Here is a 21345-nt window from a genome sequence, read left to right as displayed (position 1 = left end):
TATCTCTATTGATACTGTTGTTTTTAGGAAATAACTAATGGGAGAGAGGCCTAGTGATTAGAGAAACCCACCTCAGTTCAAGCCCTGTGTTGGCAAACCTGCACCCTGCTGAAGTGTCCTTGAGCAAGACACTGAATCCCTGCCAGAGAAAACAGATTTCCTCTATGGGGAAAAAATGCAGATGTGTTAAGTTCATGTTTATCTGCAGTTAGAAGAATCCACTCCACATATATTATATTTAGTATGGTGGCTGCATGCTTCAACATAATGTGGACCAAACTATTTGAACCACACTGGGGAATGCTGAAAATATTCTCAATTTGGAATAACAATTATTATACTTATAATGAATGCACTGCAACCTTGATAATGCCATTGCTTTTTGACTCGTGATATACCACCTCAGACCTAAGAGCAATAGTACCTTTTTTAAAACTTTTTTTAGATTTGTTTTTAATCATACATGTTTATTATTTATTTATTGTATATTTATACTAGCTGCATTTACGGATTGCTGCTAAATGGGATTTTGCTGTACTGACAATGAAGAATATAATCTAATCAATTGTCAGATTCGGGGAAACACGTTGCATCTATAGAGCTTTATTCTAAAACAAGTAAAATACATTTAATGGACTGTAAATCAGGGCAAACGATGCACAGAGAGCATGGTCTGCTACATTTCAGGGAACAGTGTCAACCTCTGATCAGGGAAACCTTACAAGACACAGAAAATCAACATCTTGTTCAATTAATCAGCATGGATTTTCATTTTAAGGCTTCTTGAAATAAGTCAAACTCTGATACAATATGAATACTTTCAGGAAAAACAAATAGGATGGTGTAGAGTGACATCTACTGGAGCCACAGAAGTCTAATTTACCATAATACTGCACATGCTCGAAGGGCCAAGAAGCTCCCTAGATGTTCTGTCCTTAGCTTTGCAAACGTTAACTACAGTTTAACGTGGACTGACAACACATAAAATATAAATAAGGACAGGTTTGTTGAATCTGTTCAACAAAAGACATTATAAAACAAATCTCTGTATTCAACGTTCAGCTTAGTCTACCGCTAGATCCCATCCTATGGTTTACAGATTAACAAACATTAAATTATGCTTTGTTTACTAAACTGATTTTGTAAATGTGACGATCATGTGTGTTTCAGCTATACAGGATCAACAGCCCAGAAAAGTCTGAGAAAGCCAGTGAACGAGCACAGCTTTGTGTGCTTTAAGTGCAACAGCCAAGTTTCCCCGACTCTCTGCTGAGCGTCAGAGTTGGAAGAGCGGCAGAGGCACGAGAGGTGAGAGAGGAGAAATGCATTGTGGGTCAGTTGTGGGCACCAGGGCTGCAGTCACGGCCAGCTCAGGCGAGTCCAAGGCAAACCAAGACCATGACTTGTCACCTCAGAGTCAAGTCCTGTAGAGATTAGTGCCAGCAGAGATTGTATTTGAATGGCATAAATGTGAATTTGTCATGCTCATATTTAACCGTCAATTAAAAAAATACATATTTTTCAAAAACCACTGAATTCAAGTGATTTAAAAAAAAAAACCAACCCAAAAAACAGAATTAGTAAGGCACAATTTGAAATGGAATGCAATGGCTTGAAATTGAAATTGAGTGTGACTGCTAGTAAACTTTTAACTTTAATTTCAAATTCAGTTTTCTCAGATTGAGCTGTCAGACACACCCAGGCTCTCAGGAAAAGCAAACGAGCAAAGACTCAATTGAACAATGTTAAGAGAGCGAACTGGTACTAACACCACTAGTTTTCACTCACCAGTTTTAAGTTTTTGTCTTTGTCTCGTTTCTGCACTTTCACAAGCTACATTTCAGTCGGGAACTCGTCACAGAAATTGTGCCAAAAGACCAGAAACCACGTCAGGAATGTTACTGAAAACTAGTAGTAGCAATATGCTCTCTGACATTGTTAGATTGAATATTGAACATTTATGCAATTCAAATACAATCTGTCCTGGCACTAATGTCTTTCCAAAGAGGCCAGAATGGGGAGGGGGGGGTATTGAATCCAAATCAAGACTGAGACAGGAGCAAGTCGAGTCTTAATCAAAACCAATACCAAACCAGTGGGCAAATATGTGAAAAATACTCATGAATATGACACTCCAGTGTTTTCAAAATAAAATACACTGGAGAAGACGGAGTGCATCTTATGATTTTCTTTCTTTCTTTGCTTCTTTTTTTTTTTTGGTCTCAAGCAGAAACACAACATCCAACACAAATCCCAGACAAGTCAAAGACACGTTGGGTCCGAGTCCAGACGACGCAGAGACTTAGAGACTTAGAGACTGCAGCCTCCTGTACTACAGCCCTGCTGTGAAGTACGACAGCACTTTGGTACTGGAAGAGAAGTTTATAATATCAGGCCTTTATCAGTCAAGTGAGAAACAGCTAAAAAAAAGAAATAAAATGTGATCTCTTTACATAAAACATACATTCTACAAGTAATCAAAGCCCATGCACAAGATATTTGTAATATTCAAAGCAAAAAATAAAACGAATCTTAAACCTTTGACCGAATTGCAGTAACAGAGAAGACAACAAGCAAACGACTCCAGCAGGCTTCTGTGGTGTGCCGGCTCGCACACTGGACTGTTCCATTAAGAATAAAGCACATATGGTGATGCGTGTAATAAAAATAATGCACATTAATTTGCATAGGCACGTAAGAGAAGTGCAGAGGAGAATATCTAGGAAAAGCAGGATGGTGCGAGTCGGGGCTTTCAGCAATCCTCTGTAAGTGGGTGTTGCGTTTAAACTGTCTGTGGCCCCTCGCTCCTCTCTCCTCTCTCCTTCTATTTTCCATAAAATTTCTTGTTGAGCAGGAAAATGAGCAGGTTGACGTTGATGGTGGCCCTGTCGAAGAGCTTCATCACCGCCACGCCTTCATACTGCAGCTGGAGGAGATCCTGAGGGAGAAACGTGAAAACACTGAAGGATTACTGTTCCAGCTAACCATCATTCAGTTCAATTCCTTTATTTAAACAGGTAAGTCCCACTGAGATTGAGATCTCGTTTTCAAGAGAGACCTGTGTACACAACAACAAGAAAGCAAAACAAACAAAATTCACGTTAAAGTTATTTCCAGACAATCCACATACAGACAAAATAAGAAACTAAGAGAAACAAGAGCAATCCCTATATAATGCATCATCCTGCAGCACCCTAAACGTCTCTATGGAGACAAGTCGGTCCAATTTGAGTGAGTCCTGAAGCCTATTCCATCTATTAGGAGCGTAAAAGGTGAAAGCGGTCTTCCTTACTCTGTGTTCATACGTGGAATGACCAATCTAATGTATGCCTGTGAACGTGTATGATATCCTGTAGCACTGAAACCTAAAAGCGAAGACAAATACAGTGGTAGCTTGCACACGTAAGGCTTTGTAAATAAACAAAAGGCAGTGTTGTTCTCTTCGAGTGGTAAGAGATGGCCATCCTACTTTCTCATAGAGAATACAATGATGTGTTCTAAGCATGTCAAGCAGTATCAAGGGGTTTGAGTGTCAGGGCCCCAGCGTGCATATAGATTACATCTGCATAATCAAGCACTGATAAAAATGTTGCTTGTACAATCTGCATCCTACTACTCATTGTAAGGCATTGCTTACTTCTAAAAAAGAAACCCAGTTTAAACTTTAGTTTCTTAGTCAGTTCATTGACATGGGTTTTAAAAGACAGTTTTTCATCTAACCAGATTTCTTGTATTTGAACTGGTAAAGAGCATGTATTTTGTCTTATCTGGGTCTAGCACTAGCTTAAGTTTAATCAGGGCATTTTGAATGGCCAAAAAAAAAAAAACATTTAAGTTTCTACTGAGATTCTCTCCAAAACGTCTAGACAGAAACATCTAATGTCTAATGTAAGAAAAGCAGTGACTAGTTCTTTAAAAAAAAAAAAAGAGAGATATAATACCTGATATTCTAACTGTAACGTCTCCAAGTGCACACCCATGAACTTGGCCTTCACATCAAACACTCCGACCGTCTCTGATGGGGAAATCTCAAAAATAACATTCTTGAACCTGAGAAGAGAGAAGAACAAAGAGGAGGAACACCCATGAAATTGGAGAAAGGACAAACTAGAACTGATCAAACTAGAACTGCTAAAACTTGTATGAGGAAACATGTTGTCCCCCGTAATAAATATGTCCCCTGTCCCCCAATACACACACACACACACACACACACACACATCCAGACACAAGTTAAAGTTGAAGTTATATATTTTCCATTTGATATTAATCTTCAACTAACGTTAGGCTAGTTAACCACCCAGGCAGTGGAGAAACACAAGTTTAGACACTACTGCTTTGTGTAGAGAAGCATCAAACAGGCAGCCAATCAGGAGCCGGTTTGACGCAGAGCCGTTGTTTTACTTTGATTTGATTGGCTCATGGTCAGAGAGAGTGTACGGTGGCCAGCAGGGACAAAGTTTGAGAACAGACAATGAACAAAGACTATAAAACCGAGGCGTTCAAATGTTATCATCTCAAAAAGGTTACTGGCCACTGTGGCAGATGACTCTTATTGTTTATCTGTCAAAGACAAATTTTACGGGTATTTGGCCTTGGTGGGAGTTATTTTCAGAGCCTGGTTCACCATTACAGCAGGGAAACTGTTTCACTGATCGCAAAACTCACTGATTCGTCTGCAGATCCTCTATTTCGATCAGGACGCCCTTCTCATGGAGGCGAGCGGCGGTGTATTTCTGTGAAACCTGCTTACTCTTCTTGGCCTTGTTGTCGCCTGGTTTCTTTGACAACCTGAGGAGAGAGAAAGACAACTGTACAATACAACCCAACAACAAACAACAACAAACCAGATCTAAGCAGACGCACAGTAGTGGTGGATAGTCTAGTCCCACTATTTCCAGACTGGGCTCCATCGTTCAGGGTAGTATAGTATTCTTAGAAATACCTATGAATAGCTTTTGCGGTAAGAGTGATGATTACATGTTATACATTGCTCCAGAATATCTCGAGAATCACACTATCATGAATTGGAGGAGATTAATTCTCATTGGTCAAAATTGTTCAGTCATGAACGTTTCATCAGTGGGCAGAGGGTAGATTTAGAAGAGCGAGGTTGTAGTAGCAGTATTTATTTCATGATGGAAATAAACGTTTTTGGCACTCTGGCCTGCATCTTTGGTTTCTGCTGAAAAGAATATAGATTTGTAGGTCTACTTTGATGATTTCTCGTACGCACACTGTTAACTTGATGTGAACCTACTTGATATAAATATGATTTGATTATTGGTCTCACCTATGACCCCAAAACATCCTATATAAGATAGAAGTGGAGCTCTAATCCAGTGGTTTTCAATCCTGGCCTTTGGGAAGTACTGGTTTTCTATCGTACCAGGTAGATCATTTCAGTTAACTGCATTCACCTTGCATCACAGGTGTAAAATAATCACCGATTAGATGGCTAGAATGAAAGCTAGCAAGACTCTGGGTTTCCGAGGATCAGGGTTGAAAACCACTGCACATGTCGAAACCTTTAATCTCTCTCACGGATTATCGTTATGAGTAAAAGACAAACTAGAAGCATGTGATGTTTTAAGATCAAAGGCCACTCACTTGCCCTTGCTGGCCAGGTTGTCCATGCATGTCTTGATGTACTGATTGTAGTAATCAATCTGCACGTTGTAAAAGTTGGTCTTTGAATTGAGGGCAGCGTTGGTCTGCTGGAGCTTCACCAGCTCCGCTTTCCGGCGCTGACGATACCGCCGCTGATTTCTGATGTCCTGTAATACACACATGAACACACACATCGATTAAACACAGTGGAGATTGTTTTAATGATAAATACGCATCTGTATACGGGAACAGTCGGTTTTGATAGTTGATTTTTCACCTTGGCTATGTCGTTGATGAGGTCCTGGTAGCGGTTCTCAGGGTGAACCTTGCCCAGCTCCGCCAGCCTCTGCAGGTTGCTCCTGATCTTGTCCTTCTTGCCCTGCAGCGTCAGGCTGTCGTCCACCACCGGCTTCACCTGCTTCATCTTCTCTGGAGTCTTGGCGTCCCGGATCGCCCTCCTCTGCATCGCGCGCTGGTACTCCACTTCCTGTCACCCGGGGAGACGTGATGATGTCGTTTCAGTTTGAAAAGTAGTGCATATGAAGAGTTCTATCAATATCTCTAAAGCACAGACAACACATCCAGTCTGTCATCTATTTAAAAAGCACTGCAGTTTGATTTCATTTGGAGCTGTCAGTAGAAAGTGACAAAGTGGGTATACATTTTTTCTCCCCAAAGAATCGATATCACATTTTTTTTCATTCTCTGCTGTCCTAACAAAACTATTCTTGGTACAGAAGTGGATGATATATTGTATGTTGTTTACTAGCACCTGGGGGTCTAATTTCTGTTCAAATTAAATCTAAACTTTGTCATGACGTTTGACCTTTTCAAAATTGTCCCTGCTGTTTGCCTTGTAGGGCAGAATAGCACTGATGCATTGTTTTGACACTGAGGTCATTAAGGACCTCCTTTACCGCTCATCTCGTCCCAACTGTGTTATACATTCAAATTAAGATTTGCATTGCATTGAATAGTTATTATAGCTGTCACTGTTCCTACAAAGTTATAGTTCTTGTGAGTTCAATTTTGATGTTAAAATGCTAAATGTAGTGCCTTTAAAGCGTCTCTTCATTTTGGGTCAACATGTCAGCGGGGTATTTCCCTTGTTGCCCCTAACTCTGCCCCCAGTCTGACCTGCTCTGGACTGGCTGTGGACTCCAGGATCTCAGTCAGCGTCTCGCCGGGCTGGAACCGGATCACATCCACAATGAGCCTCTTGGTGCTGGGAAGAGACGCAAGAAACACAGAGATGTAAGGAACAATTTACATTTAAGAAACAGCTACATTACTGTATTTCTTTAGGTATGTGAGAAATTAACATTTGTAATCATAATCATCGAAGGGGCTTCGATCTACAGGATGACTTACTTGAGCAGGAGGGTCCTGGCATCCATCTCGACATTGGCCTCACCAGGAACATCAAATTTGTTGGTGAGTGTGAGTGAAACCTCAGTCTTCCCCATCAGCTCTTTGTTGGGGTCGTCAGGGGGGAGAGGATTTTCACCTGAGCATGGGAGGGAGCGATCAGTTGAGGTCATTTAGTGAGTTCAAAGGACAAGATCACAATACACTGGTTAGTCAATTTATTTTGTTGAGTTGTCAAACATTCATGAGATCACAAGATTTTTTCCAGCGCATTCTGGGCCAGAAAAATGGAGCAGTTTTTTTTATCTGAAAACAATGCAGTAAACAGTCTGAAGCAGTAGAAAATGTTGACACGACGCAGCCAACAGTAGGAGAAAATGCAGACACCACATAAACTACTACGTCAACACAAAAAATAAAACTACCAATATCGTAAAAAAAAATAAAATAAAAAAAATTCACAGTCGATTGGTGGAAGATAGACTTGTTGTGGACAGAGAGAGGAAAATGGCACCATGCTCTTCTGTAAGGACAGCCGCCAGTTTCCAGCAGTGGAAAATAAGTTAAAACAAATCTTAAGGGTACAAATGAAGTATTGTTGTGTATTATTATAATGTATTCACTAAATTTCCCCCAAAAAGGACCAAAATAGACATAAAATCCAGATCAAGGGGGCAAGAAATGCCCCCTCTTACCCTGCTTTTAGGTTGGGAGACTGAGCCTAATCCTCTATCCTCATGTCAGTCATGTTTTTGTTGACATGTTGCTGGTTTGACTGGAACATCACTGACTAAGAAAGCGTTCTCACCGATGAGGGACTCCACAGTCGGTACCTCCCCCAGGTCCTCCAGCAGCTCATGGATGGGGTCGTTGTGCTCTGGAGCTATGGCATCCTGATGGTCCAGTAGCAGCTAACAGGGAAGCAAAGCATAGCAGGCATAACTTAGTCACAGATGACAGAAACCTCTCAGAAGCATCACAAAATGAACAACTTAGATACTGAATGACATGAATAACTTTGAGATTTGAGAAAGAAAGAGTGAGGTGTGTAAGGCGGAGTTCAAACTCACTGTGTGAGTGTTGATGATCTCTCCAATAGAGATGTAGATGACAGGTTTGGTGAGGGTGACCAAGTCAGAGTACTGATCCACGTTGAACTTGTCTTCCAGCGAGGGAACGTCACATGCTGCCAGGAAGAAACGCCTGTGATGGAAGACGGAAGCACAAATTGAGATGGGCCAAGAGAGACAGAGCTGCAGACAGCAAAGACGAGGCAGGAAACAACAGGAGACAAACTATAGACACAGGGGGCTGAATAACGTCATCCCCAGGTAACTGTATGCTGTGCAAAGTTTGACCCTAGACCCCCCTGCCAAACTTTAAACCACACTAACTGCCAGTTATAATACATCTATTTTAGACTTCTAAAGTGACCAACATCAATATAAACACATAAAGGCGTGGCTAGGGGTCGAGCAACATCGTGCAACAAAGAAGAAGCGGGCGAGCCAGGTGAGAAGACGAGTCAGACCTGAACTTCTGATAGGAGGCGCTGAGGTACTCATTGATGGGGTTGAGGTGGGCGTTGTCTCCCAGGAACATCTTATTGGAGGCGGCGTGCTGCAGCATCTTGGCGATAGAGCCCAGGTTTCGTCGCTGGTCTGTGGTCAGCTGACCGCCCGCCGACAGCTCGATGATGTCGAAGGCGTCGGGGGCCACGATGGCTGGGTTCATGTAGCGGTAATACAAGAGGTTCCCCACAATCTGGAGAGTCAAAATCAAAATACTCAGTTACTTTAAATTATTTATCATGATCATAAACTAAAGAAAGTTCACTTTTTTGACTGTTTTCTTGCTTTATGAACCCTTCATGAAGACAAAAGATATTAACATCAGCAGTATTAACATGTAAAAGACCTGTAAACATCGAAAGAAAAAACATTAACATGTAAAACTAATGAGCAATCCACCCCTCAAACTGTTAGTAGGTTTGAATTAGAATGGGAATAATTAAAGGTTTTACATGATGTACTCATCATCAACAGAAATACTATGCAGTTAAACTAAATTAAACCAACAAACAGAGCTATAACCTTCGATGGGTCATCAGTATGATTATTCATTAAATCCGAGTTGTATAGGAGTTGCATATTTTTGTCATACACAAAATGAGTTGTCAGTTATGTTTGCTTTGGTGCCTTTCTACTTTAAGGCTAGTCAGATTAATCGTCAGTGAAAGGAGTTGATATTCCAGTCCCAAGTAGAAATTGTTGAGAAATGAGAAATAGTTTTTGAACAAGTTAGGACACAGCTTGGGCAGGAACAGGAGGAGAGCCAGGAGAGTGGCTTGTCTCACCTGATGTCAGCAGGCAGAGAGAAGGACACCCCCCCCCTACACACAGAGAGGCTGGAGCTAGCAGCAAGGAGCGAAGAGCAGAGCGAGAGAGAGAGAGAGAGAAAAAACAAGGGAAAGAAGTGAGTAAGAAACAGGGCGGGGGGTAGAAAAGCAGAGCAAGACAAGAAGAAAGACAAAACACTCTTTCATTGAAGAGGACAGGTTAAGAGGAGTGGTGCTTGTCCAACCCGCCAGGATAGCAAAGAGGAATTAACACCGATTCCAAATTAAAAAAGGAGGCAAACCTTGAGCAGCTCATCCTCTGTGGCATCTGGAAACTTCTCATGGAGGGTGTCCTTCAGCACCTTGGAGATGAAGCGCATCCCGTATCTGACAGACACACACACACACACACAACAGACAATGTAAGACATACAAGGTTTGAAAAACACAATTGTTGGTTTGGACCAGCTGGACTGGAGAGTCTGTAAAAAGCTGATCCTTGCAGAGAGCGATGTAGGAAGTGACCAACTTACGGGATTTTATCCACCGAGACGACTATAGCAGACAGGAACTTGTCGGTGACCGTCCGCATGTTCTTGATGGAGGCTTCCAGTCTTGTCCTCACCTCTTCATGGGACATAGCCTGCTCTGGAGTCACGTCATAAGGCAACTTGCTGTGAAGGACAGGGGGAGAAAGAGGGAATGAGGAAAACAAGAAGGAAAGCTCAAGAGAAAGAAGAGAAAAGGAGGGACCATTGTTGTTCATCGCAACTGCTGATTGCAGACGCTAGCATGCTTTTTTTCCACTGCAGTAGTGTGCTGTCACGGTGCAGTATGTTATATTTTGTTCATGGTTCAGTACGGTTATTTTACAGTAGAAGCGTGCTGATAGAGCGCCCTTATGTGTCTGACACCAGCCTGCTTTCAAAAGCTGCTGGCAGGATTGTTGTCATTGCGTAAGAGACGCACAAGCAACGCACAACCACCATTTTAAAATATCCAGCTGGTGTAAATAAACAGAACGAAAAAAAAAGGTTGTAGAAAGGTGATAAAGCAACAAAACAAACAATGGAAAACACAGATAAAATACTGCAGCAATGGGAAACAGAAGAAATACAAGCACTAATCACATTATGGGCCGATGAGAAAGTGCAGAAGTAATTCCACAATGCACAACAGAAATGTTTTGGAAGAATTAGTCACGACATGGAAGAAATGGAATTTCTTTGTAGTGCCAATAAAGCAGCAAAAGAGCTACAGTGTGCCGACTTTCCTTTCTAGATACAGAAATGGAATTCCTGACATCTAGCAAACAGTAGCTGCGGTGACATGAGTGTTATTTTTTCATTCTGAATGAATTCATTCCCATTGCGGATTCACCTGCAAGTGTTTACATGAGCGTTAAATAAAAGGATTGCATGGTGTGTGTTTACGTGCTCCAATGTATGTAATGAAAATAAAAGTTGCTGACATGCACAAAACACAGAATCCGGCACTCTAACATGGGCTTATGTTTTTAAAAGATGGACCTGTGTCGGGTGCTTGGCACTGTTATTGTATTATTGTATTATTGTATTGTATTGTATTATTATTAATTATAACGTAATTGACGTTACTTACATCAAATGCACGAGCATGTGCAGAAAGAGTCAAGATATTCCTATCAAAGAAAGTGATTGGAATGAGTGTTAACGTGATGAAATTTTGCCCATCGACCGGATTATGAAAGCGTTAAACCACCCCTCTCAAACGGAATGAAATTTCATTCGGATTGGGCCAGTTCATTCTGAATGAGCTGGTTATATGAGGCATTTTTATTCTGATTGGGCTTCTATTCTGATTAAAATGCTCCATGTTAATGCAGCTAATGTCCCGATAAAATGAAGAAACTAGAACCAGAGCATAGGAAAGTGAAAGGGCATAACAGTAGAAGTAGTGCTGCTTAAAAAGCCTTCAGATGGGGTACAGCGCAGTACATCTCATCTCACTGGCCTCCGCCTTAAGCCTCACCTGGCCTCTCCAGTCTGCGTCTCCATCTGGTTGACCCAGCTCTTGTAAATGTCCACCGGGTCTGTCTTGATGTTCAGCGCTTTGTCGTCCATGATCTCCTTGACAACCGGCGCCAGGATCTGCCGCAGTGCATTCTGGCCCCGCGCGCCTCGGTTGAAACTCACAACCATTTTGATGACTGTGGGGTTTCCTGTGACGATCTCCTGGATCTGGTCCACTTTGGATCTGTGGACAGACGGTAAAGCAGCATTCAAATTTGTTAACAAGTATTCATGACCGATATCTAATTTGATAAATATGAATAAGATACGTTATAAATTTATTTTGTACAGTATCGTCATCATTTCGCTAGGTGATTAAAACTGTGCTAGGGCCAGCAGGCTGACAGTTACTCTTCTGGCAATTGTCTACTTTTTTCTGAGTAGGTTTCATGTGGGGAATGTTGGATCTGGTTCTCACTTGATCTCCTCCTGCAGCGCGGTTTTAAAGAGCTTGAGCAGCAGGTACTCCTCTCTCTGATTAGAGGCGTAGTTATACAGGGTGAAGATTACAGAGTCCATGAACTTAGTGGATTTATTCTGTGGCATCTGGAAGATCAGCTTGGCGAGATACGTGGGGTTGGTCTGAAAGGAAGAAGAACTCTGGTTAAAAGAGGTACAAAAAAAAGGGAAATTGACAGATATAGAATAAGACAGTTGCAACCCTAACAGAACAACTGACAGTGCAATAAAACTTTTTGTTTCCGTTGCTTGTTTTTATTTCTTGAATCTGTCTAACTAACCGCAACCCCCACTATTGATGGACAAAGGACTGTGTGGGGATGTGATCAGCAGCACAAAAAAAGACAGAAAAAAAGCAGAAAAACATTTCCAAATAGAAATGAATAGTAATTGTCAAAAGAAAGACCAGAAACACGTGTATTACCTGTAGGAGGTAGAAGAGGTACTGGTAGGCCTCCAGTTTGAGCCTCTTCTCCTTGCTGAGGGCCTTGAGGCCTCCTTTCTGCTTGTTCATCATCATCAAGTTTGACAGCTGGCCCTTGTTCTTCTTGGTCAGCTTCTTGCTGTGGGACACCACCTCCTGCAGCGTGATCTTGTTCTTCACCAGCAGGCCGATCTTGATGTCCATCAGGTTCAGGTCGTTCTCCAGCTGCTGATTGGAGCGGATGTTGGTGACCACCTCCTCACGGAGCCGCATCAGGTCCAGCTCCTCCTGGAAGTCCTGGTCGCTGTGGTCCAGCAGGTGGACGAACTTCCGCACCACCGCCATCGGAGGGTCGTCAGCGTTGACTGTGGGAGGAGGGACATTTGTCAGGAAAGCAGTGGATGTGATGGACGCGCTTATTTTGGAAAACAAACCAAAACTGGACACCAATCCATAGCGAAAAGTGATATAAAGTCCGTTTGACCACAGTCTTTGGGATCCTACTCACTGAGTGTCTTGTAGTCGTCCCTGGCCTTGTTGGCTCTAATGAAAGCCTGAATCTTCACCACGTCATTGATCTGCAACATAAAAACAGCAATCACTCGGCTGATCAATAGTCCATGTCATAGACAAAGTAATCCACTGTGACTCATTGTGCAAATGACATTTCAGAGAGTGCTAAATGAGCAATCTGCCTCCCTCAAACCCCAAAGGACCAAGAGTAAATGTCAGTGGATGTGTCAAGGGAAATTTCTGTACAGGCAACATGACTTAATGCTTCCATTATGTAACAAGCAGGTTGTTTACTTTGAGTGCTAATTTTGTGATCTAGAAATTAAAATGTAATCTCTTGGTTCTGATAAACTCTCAAAAACTGAAGTTAAAGAAATTGAAGTAGTGGAGCTTCTTTTAGGCTACTTTAAGGCTTCTGTGCTGTACTTACATGATCTTTGAAATACTTTAGACGGTCTTTATATTTCTTGCGAGCTTGGTGCATCCGAACCATCGCTTGGATCTGTGGTAAGATAAAATCAACACTTGAGTCTCAATTGTAAAAATACTACATATAATATTCAGATTAAGGAAATCACATGAGCCTTTTACCTTGACAGCATCTTCACTGTGGTCTTTCAGATACTGCTTACGGTCTTTGAAATGCTTCCTCTGCTTGTAGCCCTTCCAGTGGGCCTGAGAGAGAGATCAAGAAAAAGTAATGAGTCTTAATAGCAGACAGCAGAGTGTAGCCATCAGACTCTGAAGTTATGAAGCACACACACAAGGTTTAATCCTGTATTTTCTCTCACTGTCTCCTATCCCATAAGATCATTTCAGTCAAGGTGATGGATGGGGTCTAACTCACCTGTATGCTTGTAACGGCTGGCTCTTGGGATTTCAAGAAGTTTACCCGCTCCTTTAGGCCATTCCTCACCAGGTAGCCACGGCAACGAGCTTGCAGCTTGGCAATTAGACTCTCATTGGCCAGCCACAGCTGCTCTCGATTGTAGGCTGTGGTTACCCCAGAAACCACAGACTGATGGGGAGAATGAAACAAGCAGTTTAACACGGTGCTACGAAACAACGAGCATGCATTGTTGGACTAGTGCAGCAGCCTACCTGGATGTCTTCCTTGTTGAGCTGGGTGTTGTTCTGGAGGAAGCCCTCTGGCTCCACCCAGGTGCCCTCTCCTGTCTTCATATTATAGTAGTAGTTGTGTCCTCCCTTCACCCAGTGCTTCACCCACTCACTGCCATTATCACCTGGGGAGAGAGCATCATGGAAAACAAATAAACATGTCGTCCCCCACAAATTATGCAGGCCAGTCAGTAACAAGATGCGTCATCCCTCAAAGTTTCATCAAAATCGGAACCGTGGTGTAGCAGTTGTGGCCTTTCAGTTTTAAATGTTGTCCTTTAATTATAGCGCCCCCATCAGGCCAATCACTGTAATGTTTTTAAACGTCAGAACACCAAAATGCATCATCCCTCCAAGTTTAGTCAGAATCACACCAGAGGTGTCTGATATATCATGTTTGAGTTTAAAATTTTGACCTTTAATTATAGCACCACTGGACCAATCAGTGCAAATTTGTAAGGATAGCTGGATGTGTGTAGCAAGTTTTGTGCCAATCGGCTTACAGTGTAGGAGACATTTTGACCTTTAATCATTGTACCCCAATAGGATAATTAGTATATGTTCTTAAATGCCAGAACACAGTGTCAAAATGCATCATCTCTCCGAGTTTTGTCAAAAATGGACCAGGTACCTTACTGTGCCCCCATCAGGCCAATCCGTGTCATTTCTTAATGCTAGAACGCACTGTGAAGACACATCATCCCTCCAAGTTTAATCAAAATCTGAGTTATAACTTGAGATACCATTACCGGACGGACACCGCCATTCTGATTTAATTGCGTGATAAATCCATTTGTCCTTCCCCCTTGTTCATCCATCTATCTACCCAAACCCTCTCTCACCTTCTTTCTTTTTCTCATCTTTGATCTTGACCAGGCCGTCCTGGTATGTCGGGGCGCACTCGGAGGTGACCCCATACAGCCCCGCCCCGGGGGTACGCAGAGCGGCCAGAGTCTGAGCTGCATCGCCGCTGTCTACAGCCTCGTTGATAGACTGGATGGCCTGGGAGACTGGAGGGACACAAACACAGACATCAGCCTTCACTGCAATACACACTCTCCTAACGTCAGGACCATGGGGAGAGAGGCGGGGCAAATGCTCTGCCATCCCATAAATGCATGTAAGATAGGTCCAGTGACATGTAGCATGGACGTAAGTGTGTTTTCTTACACTGTAAAGCCTCCTGAGTGTCCTTGTTAGCTCCCAGTATGGCATCCTGGATTTCATCCAGCCACAGCACAGCAGAGGGATCCTGGGTCTCCTGCAGGGACACGGGAAAATATGTTGAAGAACAGAACAGTTCAGAGCACGCACATGCACACACACACACACACACACACACACACACACACAATACGATTGCAGGGTACCATCTCTCCTTTAATTGGTTCATGACTGCAGCTGCAATGGAAAGTATGTGACTCTGCCAATATACATATTTCTCTTCAAACAAAGGATTTCATGCCAAAGTTAAAATTCCCCTGGTATTCAGTGATAAATATTGAGAATATCCAGATTATTACTGTATTATCGGTAAAAGATGACTAATTTGTAGCGAAGGACATAACAAAGCTAAGAACTATATATAGAAAAAGATTCCTTATGGAATACAACTTTCTTTCCAGCAACTGTGTAAGGGCAAACAACATTTAAACAAGAGCAGAAGATATCCATACTGAGCATGAGGAAACCACAGCACAGTGGGCTGAGAGGCTTGGTTCTTGAATCCGTTGTGTTTACAGCCTTTTTGCACTTGTAAGTATAATGAATTAAAGAGCCAACAATCTCAGCCTCCTTGTGTATGGTGGCTTTCTCATGTTGACTCTTTTTCTTTCCATTTAATCAACAGCTGGGGGGTTTCAGAGGCTCTCCCTTGATAATTCTGGTATAAACCACAGTTTGCTACTGCACAGTAACCGCAGAAACTTTGTGTTCACTTTCCCTCAGCCTGCCTCATATACTTCTACTTCAGTTAGTGATTTCCTACATTTCCCAGCATTACTTTAAACAATCCCCAGAGAAGAGGGGCGTGAACTTGCTGCATTCAGTCAAACTTGGGCACAGCTTTAAAGTGTGATCAATCAGCTGTAGGCTATAAATGTCTATGATCGCGGCCACGCCCCTTACTCAAACTACAACATGTCTTATTGCTGCGTTGCATTCTGGTCTCTCTCCTGCTCCTGTGGGTGGAGAAATTGGTCTCTCTCCTCTTCTACGATGGATTTCTCCCTGTATGATTGTTGAACGTCTCTTGGTGCAAAATGGCGGCTCTAGAAAGAAGCCCTCGCTCTTTGATTCTGAGGGACTGACACCAAAACCTGACGTTTACCGCTGATGTTTTAGATCGCTGAAACATTTTCTGCTATCAAACTCCATGTCACATTGTCTATGTTTGGACAGTTATCCATGGGAAGAAGAAAAATACACCAAACAACAAAAATGCCCAGAAATGCAAGGAACATCACCAATCGCTGTTTTTTTTAACAGTGTTTTTGTCAATGACTCCAATTGCTCAGAAACCAATACAAAACAAATCAATATGTTTACACACCAATAGCTCAAAACACTCCATTATTATATACTGTAGTAATACATAACTGCATCCAGATGGCACTCTCTCTCTGCTTTGTTGTGTGTGTGTGTGTGTGTGAGAGAGAGTGTGTGTGTGTGCTGCTTGCTACCTGCTGGTGCTGCTTTCCGGAGCACAGCAAAACAGGCAACTAATTTGCTTTGGGCCTCCCCCTCTCCGTGTCCCGCCCCTCCTAGTTCTGCTCTAGGGCAGATGAAGGAGGGGTGTGTGTGTATGTGTGTGTGTGAGTATGTGTGTGTGTGTGTAGGGGGCGTGTGCTACTGGGGGCTGATACCTGATCTTAAGGTTTCTTGTGCAAGAGGTGTGGGCAGCTGCGATCTGCCGCGGAGTAGAATGAGCTCTGTCTTTATAGTAAACAAAGCAGCAGCAGGATTAAGTGCAGATTAGTGTTTGTGTGTTTGCAGTCGGCGCTATAATTGATATTTGCAGCCGATGAGTCACTGCAGCTGGCGGGAGGCGCTAGACAGGGTGTGGTGCCAGAGTGGGCAGGGGGACTGGAGGAGGGTTTGGGGCGTCGCTTGCTTTTAGCTCAGCGCACGTTAACAAACACATCATGGAAACAGAGGAAGTGAAAGCAGGGGAAGGGGGTTTGATAATTCATCCTTTTTCATCCATTTTGTCCAATACTTGTTTTTTGCTCCCGTACAAAGAGTGAGCTGAAGCCTGGGTTTAATTCTTTAGACACAGCCAAATGTGGGGAAGTCACAAGGCGGCTTGCATACACACACACACACACACACGCGGGAACAAAGCACATTATGGGACTGAAATGTGTACACCCTCGTACACAGTTGTGATTGTTGCAGCAGTGAGGTAAGTGATAGTTCCCCGGCTATATTCAGCTTGTTAGTCAGTGCAGTCTAGCAGGACTTCCTGCTGTTTATCTAGGCTCGGCCCTCAGCCCACTGCCTGCCTGACTGTCTCTCTGACTAACTGCTCTAATAGCACCGACTTAATGAGGCGACACCAAGAGATCAAAGTCACAAATTCAACTGCCGAAAAAAAAGCTTCTTTCCCCCCCTGACCTCAGATCACCTGAAACAGCTGAAAACCCTGAAGCAGCCCTCTTTCAGCTCGTGAATCTACATGCGGGTTCTCTCTCCTCGGTCGATCCCGCCTCCTCTCCGCTGCCTGGGGAACACATGACATGACGGACGGGACGGCAGCGCTTCGAAGTCCAGCAGGAAGCTCACGCTGCTCTGACCACTTCCTGTGTCTATAGCGGACCCATCTCACAGCCACACCTCCAATCAGCACACAGAGGACGGTGTGTGTGTGTGTGTGTGTGTGTGTGTGTGTGTGTGTGTGTGTGTGGCAACACCACCGCTCTAGGGTCTGACAAAACGCTTTAGGAGTAGTCCAACTAATATCACGGTCAGCTTTCTGCCCTTTTAAGGAAGCAAATGACTGTGGCCCCGCTTGTTATTTCCTATGCCTGTGAAACCACCAGGGAAATAGCTTCTTTTTTTTTTTTTTTGTTGCTCCTGTTCTGAATGTGCGACAGGGAAATGGAGCTCGTCAACAAACGGCAACATCCAGTTCCCACATGATGAATCCGAGGCTTCGCATGTAACCGATGGCTGTTGACATTTGAAACAGTGTGGGCAGTGGCCAAGTATTTTGAAATCTACCCTTGATAAGCGACTTTCTTTATCTGTATTTACACAGGACAAAACAAGACCGAGAACCAGAAATACGCTCGCTGTGGGAGTTTTTCTATTTACGGGCCCTGTCCTTTATAAATCTTAGCCGGGAGGGAACACTCAACCCCGAGGCTCTGAGTTTCTGTTGACTAGTGATTAGTGATTTCCACCAGCATCAGCCAGGGGTGCAGCTCCTCTGCAGCTCTGAGCATGTGGTAAAACCATAACCAGCTCCGAGCCTCTGACCTCACCTGCGACTCAGTCGGCCTTTGTTTCTCCTGCGACAGGAAAACAGCCCGAATATGGTGTTCTGCCTGTGACATCATATGCAAAAACCCTACATGGACACGCACGTACAACAACCACATCATCACCAAGTCACGATAACACAGGCAAATGAGTCAGAGAGAGCAGGGTGCTGATCCTCTTTCTACAAAGACACATGTCTCTGTCAACAGTAGACTGGCTTTTTTTTCAAATTTATTGTTGGAATCGAAGATGAGCGGGGTTTGTGAAAACATAAAGAAAGGATAAGTCATAAAGCTGGAGGGAGAGAGAGAGCAGGAGCATGAAGCCAGACGTGGCCCATACAGAAGCACAGGGAGGAAGTGAGCGGGGGCCGGAGGGATGATCGCACCATGACATCAGAGGTCTGGAGAGTCATGTGGGGATGAGAGGCCGAGTCACATGGAGCCTTCTGCAACCCTGAGGGCCTGGGAGCCCATTCACTATGACCGCACATTCATTACTCATAATAATAATAATAATATAATATAATAATAATATACCCAGATATCTAACCAGCATTTAGCTATTACATTGCTTGAAGCCCTTGCTGTTTGTTGTTAAACAAAAAGTAAAAAAAATAATTGAGGGCTTTCAGGTGTGCTTTTCTCAACAGAATTCAATAAACAGTTCATTTCTGTGCTGTTTTTGACTGGGAACTGATTATTTCACTGCTGATATGACTGATTTTGTGTTTAGATGTCCGGCTTAATGCCAACTTAACACATCTGATTTACTAGCTAAAGTATCTAGTAGCAGCTAGCGTTAGTAGAGGCTAGAAGATGCATGTTAACATTAACATTGCTTTGCAGTCATACTGGTTGCTTTGCTAGCTAACAGTTTGTTCAGGTTAACTGAGCTGATTCTTCTCAAGCTGCAGCTCAGAGTGTTTTGGTGTAGAGACTAGAGCTAAAGACAAGACAGTTTACTGTGTCACAGTAACCTACATTTAGAATCAAATTGACCTTATTCACTTTTACTTATTACATTACTGAATTGGCCTACATTCACACTATAACAATCTTGTTTCGGGTATCTCTCTTTTTGTAGCCTATATACACTCACCGAGCACTTTAATAGGAACACCTGTTCACCTGCTTATTCATGCAATTATCCAATCAGACAATCATGTGGCAGCAGTGCAGATACAGGTCAGCAGCTTTAGGTAACGTTCACATCAAGCATCAAAATGGGGAAAAAATGTGATCTCAGTGACTTTGACCGTGGCATGGCTGTTGGTGCCAGACGGGCTGATTTGAGTATTTCTGAAACTGCTGCTAATCTCCTGGGATTTTCACGCACAAACAGTCTCTAGAGTTCACACAGAACGGTGCGAAAAAAACCATCCAGTGAGCGGCGGTTCTGCGGACAGAAACGCCTTGTTGATGAGAGAGGTCAGAGGCTTCAGTAACTCAGATATCCTCTTTACTACTGTGGAGAGCAGAAAAGCATCTCAGAATGCAACACGTCCAACCTGGAGGCCGATGTCACCTTTGGTAGCCGGTTGACACTGAGCTGAAAGCTGATACCTACCCAGTAGTAGTAAGGTGTTCCTAATAAAGTGGAGAGTGTATAGAGAGAGGCCTATATATTTAGACATTATTCCCCACTGGACCTTTTCAAATGTTTTCATGAGCCCAAGGGAAGAACTTTCTCAACCCTTGAATGGAATCATTCAATGTAAGTTGAAGCATGAAAATCACCAAAATTGGTGTTACAAGGTTTTCACCCGACAGCGACAATATAGGAGTCTTTGTCATTTACACACATTTAGAACAGCAGAGTTTCTACTCCCGTTACTGCTTCTGCATCCATCCATCCGCTCAACTTGGCCCGTCAGAGCCAGGATGTAACTGTAGCCCAGTCTGTTTGCATAAAGCGACATGCGTTTGCATAATGCTCGCCTCAATAATAGACACACACGGAAACGCAAATGAAACAGGGAGTGACCAGGAAATAACACAGCAGCAGGATCACACATGTAGATTCCCTTCCAAACCTGAAAACAAAACCTAAACATCTATTTTGTACTCTTATCGGCCATTTGGCTCTCTGCACTATCAACAGCCTGTGGAATTAACAGAATTAATATATTTATAAGTAAGCTTTTTAAGTGGTCATTAAGAGAGACTGGTAGCATCGTTTGTTGTAACCCAAAAGTACCTGGATGGCTTGGTCCTATCTTTTTTTCTTATCTTGGTCATGATAGTGTTTTTCCATGGAAGCATAAAGTAAGGCCGAATAGGAGACAATAGGATGTTGATTCAGGACAGCTGTCAGAAAGTGACTATGGCATGGCACTAGCTGGGCATTTAAGAGTGTGTGTGTGTGTGTGTGTGTCTTACATGAGCCTTCTCTCTGCGGGCCTCCAGCAGCTTGTCGTAGTAGTGCTGGGCGATGGAGGGGTCGACGTCAGTGAGCTTGGCGGAGAGGTTCTGCAGGGCGGACAGCGTCTTCAGGGGGTCGCCCTCATCCAGGGCCTCGTTGATCTGACCGATGGCAGCGATACCTGTACACACACGAGCAGGCACACACACACACACATAGACGAAAAACTACATGAGTAAATGATCACTCTTTGTAATATTGGGGATGAGCAGGAGGGTGAATGAATCTGTCCTTGTTTTCAAATTCACATCAGTCAATATTAGGCTGTAATATGCATCAAGATGTAACATTCTCTAATCACTGAAGATGAAATGTAATATATTGTTATATTATATATTGGTATATTGTTGTACTTCCATCCATGTGGCTCCAAATGGCAATACAATTTGTTGTACTAATGTCAAATTTCTATTGTATTTTCACTGTCAAGTAGTGCGTGTTTTGTGTATTGTTTTGTTCTGATTTTGTATAGCATTGAGAACCACTAAGTGTTTAAATATGCTTCTACATGTTATCCTCTGGGTTGTATCGTTTGTACCTTTTTATACCCAATCAAT

The 21345-nt window shown here is 43.0% G+C and overlaps 1 protein-coding gene across 2 annotated transcripts in view; it reads right to left on the bottom strand.

Annotated features, from left to right (window-relative positions):
- Positions 1-1553: 1553 nt before the first annotated feature.
- The window catches only part of iqgap1 (IQ motif containing GTPase activating protein 1), a 49842-nt gene continuing 30050 nt past the window's right edge, over positions 1554-21345 (bottom strand). For both annotated transcript variants that reach the window (XM_071538633.1, XM_071538632.1), the window contains exons 15-37: positions 20746-20909; positions 15053-15143; positions 14725-14892; positions 13865-14007; positions 13611-13781; positions 13355-13438; positions 13194-13265; positions 12759-12828; positions 12251-12615; positions 11786-11949; positions 11327-11551; positions 9850-9990; positions 9619-9703; positions 8510-8742; positions 8049-8181; positions 7787-7889; positions 6982-7117; positions 6748-6835; positions 5888-6097; positions 5611-5777; positions 4669-4791; positions 3942-4050; positions 1554-2938 (exon numbers count right to left, since the gene is read on the bottom strand). In XM_071538633.1, the coding sequence (XP_071394734.1) occupies positions 2825-2938; positions 3942-4050; positions 4669-4791; positions 5611-5777; positions 5888-6097; positions 6748-6835; positions 6982-7117; positions 7787-7889; positions 8049-8181; positions 8510-8742; positions 9619-9703; positions 9850-9990; positions 11327-11551; positions 11786-11949; positions 12251-12615; positions 12759-12828; positions 13194-13265; positions 13355-13438; positions 13611-13781; positions 13865-14007; positions 14725-14892; positions 15053-15143; positions 20746-20909 (3359 nt within the window). In that variant the 3' untranslated portion in view covers positions 1554-2824. The remainder of the gene's footprint in view (positions 2939-3941; positions 4051-4668; positions 4792-5610; positions 5778-5887; positions 6098-6747; positions 6836-6981; positions 7118-7786; positions 7890-8048; positions 8182-8509; positions 8743-9618; positions 9704-9849; positions 9991-11326; positions 11552-11785; positions 11950-12250; positions 12616-12758; positions 12829-13193; positions 13266-13354; positions 13439-13610; positions 13782-13864; positions 14008-14724; positions 14893-15052; positions 15144-20745; positions 20910-21345) is intronic.

The sequence above is a fragment of the Centroberyx affinis genome, unplaced genomic scaffold (genome assembly GCF_046629955.1).
Source record: "Centroberyx affinis isolate AG114_WGS23_722 - 3 ecotype Tasmania unplaced genomic scaffold, CSIRO-AGI_Caff_v1 ptg003320l_1, whole genome shotgun sequence".
In the NCBI taxonomy this organism is placed as follows: Eukaryota; Metazoa; Chordata; class Actinopteri; order Beryciformes; family Berycidae; genus Centroberyx; species Centroberyx affinis.
Note: the sequence above shows the minus strand (reverse complement) of the source record. Positions and strands in the feature narration are given on the sequence as shown.